The sequence below is a fragment of the Solanum tuberosum genome, unplaced genomic scaffold (genome assembly GCF_000226075.1).
Source record: "Solanum tuberosum cultivar DM 1-3 516 R44 unplaced genomic scaffold, SolTub_3.0 scf00406, whole genome shotgun sequence".
NCBI classification, from domain to species: domain Eukaryota; kingdom Viridiplantae; phylum Streptophyta; class Magnoliopsida; order Solanales; family Solanaceae; genus Solanum; species Solanum tuberosum.
Genome location: NW_006239327.1, coordinates 518,663 through 523,615, shown reverse-complemented (window position 1 = coordinate 523,615; position 4,953 = coordinate 518,663). Strand labels below are relative to the sequence as shown.

At 34.8% G+C, this 4,953-nt stretch overlaps 2 protein-coding genes across 3 annotated transcripts; one reads left to right on the top strand and one right to left on the bottom strand.

Annotated features, from left to right (window-relative positions):
- The first annotated feature begins 442 nt into the window (after positions 1-442).
- On the top strand, positions 443-1,891 carry LOC102581599 (fe(2+) transport protein 1-like). The gene is made up of 3 exons (XM_006362551.2): positions 443-1,212; positions 1,310-1,459; positions 1,545-1,891. The coding sequence occupies exons 1-3, from the start codon at positions 616-618 to the stop codon at positions 1,848-1,850; spliced, it is 1,053 nt and encodes a 350-aa protein (XP_006362613.1). The 5' UTR covers positions 443-615; the 3' UTR covers positions 1,851-1,891.
- A 1,339-nt stretch (positions 1,892-3,230) lies between these two features.
- On the bottom strand, positions 3,231-4,474 carry LOC102581031 (fe(2+) transport protein 1-like). Of its 2 annotated transcripts, none has more exons than XM_006362549.1 (3): positions 3,935-4,474; positions 3,628-3,777; positions 3,231-3,536 (listed from the first exon to the last, which is right to left on the bottom strand). In XM_006362549.1, exons 1-3 carry the CDS (start codon positions 4,472-4,474, stop codon positions 3,231-3,233), a joined length of 996 nt encoding a protein of 331 aa, XP_006362611.1. The 2 variants fall into 2 exon arrangements, with proteins under 2 accessions (XP_006362611.1, XP_006362612.1); XM_006362550.1 differs by having other exon boundaries at positions 3,231-3,524; positions 3,708-3,722.
- Between the last annotated feature and the right edge of the window lie 479 nt (positions 4,475-4,953).

Here is a 4,953-nt window from a genome sequence, read left to right as displayed (position 1 = left end):
TTTCAAAAAGATTGATCTGGTTTGACTTGACACAAAGTTTAAGAAATTAAAGAAGACTTTTGAATCTTGTGGTCCTAAATTAAAGTTATGTCAAATGTACAAAATTGTCCTTAATCTTGTGGTCTTAAACATGCCACGTGGAAAGCAAAAAGTAAAATGTTACCAAAAAAGGAAAGAGGTCATTTTTTTGAAACTGACTAAAAAAGAAAGGAGATCATTCTTTGTGAAACGGAGGGAGTATTATATTTGGCCCTAAACTCTCTTTTGTAATATAGTAGAATAGAAAATAGAATAGAATTTACAAGTATATAATATATAATATTCAAGATTGGGAAAAGTCCCAATCTTGAATATTATTTATTATACTTGGCCCTAAACTCTCTTTTATAATATAAAAAAAAATAAAAAACAAAGTATATAATATATAATATTCAAAATTGGGTAGCTTACCCTAAGTTACGCTTGGATACGGAATTTAATATATTTGAAATCCTAGCTAGCACACGGATTAGCAAAAGTCTAAGTATATATAAATAGTAGCTCGCAAGCTATCATAATTCATAACCACAAGGCACAAACAAACATATTCACTCAATATCCATTATAGCTAGCACAATGACAAATTATTGTTTCAAGCACATGGCCATTTTCTTCATTCTCATCTCAATTTTGGCCCCTCGAGTTTTATCAGTAGTAGAAGATTGTGGAGCAGAAGAAGACAATTCATGTGTCAACAAATCCAAAGCGTTACCCTTAAAAATCATAGCCATAGTCTCCATCCTTATAACTAGTATGATCGGAGTATGTCTTCCACTAGTCACGCGTTCTATCCCGGCCCTGAGCCCGGAACGAAGCCTTTTTGTCATTGTCAAGGCATTTGCTTCCGGAATTATCCTTGCTACGGGGTTTATGCACGTGCTACCGGACTCATTTGACATGTTGTCATCGAGTTGCCTTAAGGAGCACCCGTGGCACAAGTTCCCCTTCACTGGATTTGTGGCTATGTTGTCCGCTTTAGTAACGATGGCTATTGACTCTATAGCTACTAGTTTGTACAGCAAAAAACATAATGGTGGTGTAACTAATCCAGAAGGTGATCAAGAAATGGCTGTGGCTGGAAATCATGTTCATTCCCATCATCATCATGGATCCCTTTCCACTAAAGATGGACTTGATGGCAAAAAACTACTAAGATACAGAGTAATTGCCATGGTGAGTTTCTTTCTCTGTTATTTTTTTAGTCTGTTCAAAAAGAATTATGTACAACTTTTCTATATTAACTTTGAACTATACAAAAACGTTTTTGCAGGTGTTGGAGCTTGGAATTATTGTTCACTCAATAGTGATAGGGATTTCACTTGGAGCTTCAAACAATACATGTACAATTAAAGGACTCGTAGCTGCACTTTGCTTTCATCAAATGTTTGAAGGAATGGGCCTTGGTGGTTGCATCCTCCAGGCAAGTATATATTTTATTACTAGACTATTCATAAATATATTTTCTTATTACTACATTCACTAATTCAACTATTGTTCTAATACAGGCTGAGTACAAGTTTATGAAGAGGGCAATAATGGCGTTTTTCTTCGCAGTAACAACTCCATTTGGTATAGCACTTGGGATAGCATTGTCAACTACTTATGAGGAAAATAGTCCACGGGCGTTAATAACTGTTGGATTGCTGAATGCATCATCTGCTGGCCTTTTGATTTATATGGCTTTGGTTGATCTTCTTGCTGCTGATTTTATGGGTGACAAATTACAAGGCAGTGTCAAGCTACAAATCAAGTCATACATGGCTGTTCTTCTTGGTGCTGGTGGAATGTCAGTCATGGCCATTTGGGCCTAAATTTATCTTCATATTTTGTTTTGAGCAATAAGTGTGTAAACACACCCGGGAAGAAATAGGCGTGGGGAAGAGTCTGCAACAAAAATCAATTGAATAGACAGAGAAGCCCGGTAAGCCTATCGATTCAAGCAAGTCCGACTAGTTTAGGCGCCGCCTTCCAGACTTCTAAAAGATTCAGGCGTTTTTTTTTGTCCGTCCTTCCTTTCATCTAAGTTTGAAATTGTAATTTGGTATCATTTTCAGAACTTATTGTGAGTTTGCAACATATTCTGTTCTGTAAAATGCGTCTTTACTTTTTTGGTCTTAATTACAATGCGTCTATTTAGAGCTTGTCATAGTCAAAGTTAGACGTTTGTTGGTGCTGGAATCGGCATAACTCATACTCCCTCCATCCGATTTTAGTTGTCATGATTTCCTTACGGAGGGAGTATTAGTCTTTCTAGCGAGTGAACCTTTCCAGCGAATTAAATTCTTCTGCAAATATATTAAGTAGAGGGAAAAAAAAGATCCGGCTTTACTATTTTTTCTTCTTACTAGGTGAATTATCCACACTTTCATGATAGTAAATCATCTCATCAACCTTTCATATAATTAATTTATAATATTAATTTTACCTTGTAGATATTATATTACACACATAAAACTTATTTGTCTTCGATATTGACAATTTATCTCCATCATCTTCAGTCTTTGTATGCTTAGTATAAATAAATTTAACAACACATGTATAAGCATATAAAATTAAATTTATAGATCAATTGAAAGATAATGTAAAGCATTTTATTTAATTTATAATGGCCTTGTTTATGTACATGTTAAATAAAAAATACATTTTATTATATACCAGGTACAACATCTCTAATTTCACTACGTATAACCATAACTATGTATTTTATATTTTTTCAAAATAAGCTTGGGCACTTTTCATTTTGCACAATCCTACAAGGGGTCGTGACCAGCACTTTAGTGGTAGGCCCCTGCGTCCGAGATGGAGCAATCGTCACTCGATAGCTCAAAATTGACTAGTAAAAAATCATGTAATCTGTCCTCGTTTATGTACCCGCGTTAGTCCCTAATACCATCTTGATCAACATGTAACCTAACAATCCATCTCAATACATATTCACACCACATACTTTCTTTCTTTTTTCTTTTTTTTAAAAAGGACTTCATCCGACGTTTCAGAGCGATTCAGTTCACTGCAAATTGAAAAGCCGCGATTCAGTCCATTGCAAATCGAAAAGCGACGATGGAAGAGCGACCGAGTCGAGCGACGTTGTTTAAAAACGACGCAATCCTTCACTTTTTAGGCGGTTTTTAGTAGTATGCAATTTTGCAATTCAAGGAAGGAGGGATTTCACAAAATTTGTGTAAACAAAACTAGGCCCATTTGGCCATGAGAGACATTCCACCAGCACCTAAAAGAACAGCCATGTATGATTTGATTTGTAGTTTGACACTGCCTTGTAATTTATCACCCATAAAATCAGCAGCAAGAAGATCAACCAAAGCCATATAAATCAAAAGGCCAGCAGATGATGCATTCAACAAGCCCACAATTATTAAAGCTCGAGGGCTATTTTCTCGATAAGTATTTGATAGTGCAATTCCAATTGCTATGCCAAATGGGGTTGTTACTGAAAAGAAAAATGCCATCATTGCTTTCTCCAACAACTTGTACTCAGCCTGAATTTAAAAAAAAAAATAGAATAAAATTAGTGAATGTAAACTATGTATTATATACATACACGAAATTTGTTTGTAAAATGAAACTTACTTGGAGAATGCAACCACCAAGTCCCATTCCTTCAAACATTTGATGAAAGCATAGTGCAGCAACTAATCCTTTAATTGTACATGTATTGTTTGAAGCTCCAAGTGAAATTCCTATTACTATTGAGTGAACTATGATTCCCAGCTCTAACACCTGCAAAAATATAATTGCTACAAATGAATATTGCTTGGGAAATCTAAGTAGCTCGGTTGGTTGACAATCTGAACTTTCATCTTATTGATGAGGGTTCGATTCATGATCCCCAAAAATGAATGACCAAATTAATTAATAGAATATAAATAAAACTCACCATAGCAATCACTCTGTATCTTAGTAGTTTTGCACCCATTTCCAGATCAACACGCTGACCAATTTCTGGATTAACCACACCACCTCTATGTTTTTTGCTATACAAACTAGTAGATATAGAGTCAATAGCCATTGTTACTATAGCGGACAACATAGCCACAAATCCAGTGAAGGGGAATTTGTGCCACGGGTTCTCCTTAAGGCAACTCGATGACAACATGTCGAATGAGTCCGGTAGCACGTGCATAAATCCCGTACCTAATATAATTCCGGAAGCAAATGCCTTGACAATTACGAAAAGGCTTCTATCCGGGCTTAGGGCCGGGATAGAACGTGTAACTAATGGAAGCCATACGCCAATTATACTTGTTATAAGGATGGAAATTATGGCTATGATTTTTAAGGGTAACGCTTTGGATTTATCGACACATGAGTTATCTTGTTCTGGTCCACAATCTTCTACTACTGAAGAAACTTGAGGGACCAAAATTGAGATGAGAACGAAGAAAATGACGATGTGATTGAAATTATAATGTATCATTCTGCAAATATAAAGGTAATTTTTTAGTAAGAATATGAAAGATAAGAAGAAAAATTGTTGTGAATGTTTGTATGTTTATTCCTCTATATAGCTATAAAATAAGAAACTACCCAACTATCCTAATTATTAGGTATCTTAAATAACAAATTAGTATTTACACGGAAGTAAAAGTAGAAAAAGTCATAAACTATCCAACTATATCCTAATTATTAGCTATCTTAAATAACAAAGCTCCTATTTAAATGGAAGTAAAAGTGAAAAACAAAAACTATTATTTTAAATATGGAAAAACGAAAGTAAAAATTTAGAAAATCTCGTGTCGTTATTTTTATATACTTTGTATTATCTGAAAGGCACAAAATCTTTTAAACCATTTTCATTCTTCTTTTTTACAAAATGATTCTTGAGCTTCTTGTCCAATGAGTCTCCAATAAATCTAATATCTCCCCCCCCCCCCCCCCCCAAAAAAACAAAAACAA

What these genes read in the sequence shown, in the direction of transcription:
- LOC102581031 (XM_006362549.1), bottom strand. Translation starts at nt 4,474, where the DNA reads ATGATACATTATAATTTCAATCACATCGTCATTTTCTTCGTTCTCATC. An exon ending in GATACAGAGTGATTGCTATG is followed by an intron (nt 3,778 to 3,934) that starts GTGAGTTTTATT and finishes ATATTTTTGCAG; the next exon opens with GTGTTAGAGCTGGGAATCAT. An exon ending in TTGGTGGTTGCATTCTCCAA is followed by an intron (nt 3,537 to 3,627) that starts GTAAGTTTCATT and finishes TTTTAAATTCAG; the next exon opens with GCTGAGTACAAGTTGTTGGA.
- LOC102581599 (XM_006362551.2), top strand. Translation starts at nt 616, where the DNA reads ATGACAAATTATTGTTTCAAGCACATGGCCATTTTCTTCATTCTCATC. An exon ending in GATACAGAGTAATTGCCATG is followed by an intron (nt 1,213 to 1,309) that starts GTGAGTTTCTTT and finishes ACGTTTTTGCAG; the next exon opens with GTGTTGGAGCTTGGAATTAT. An exon ending in TTGGTGGTTGCATCCTCCAG is followed by an intron (nt 1,460 to 1,544) that starts GCAAGTATATAT and finishes GTTCTAATACAG; the next exon opens with GCTGAGTACAAGTTTATGAA.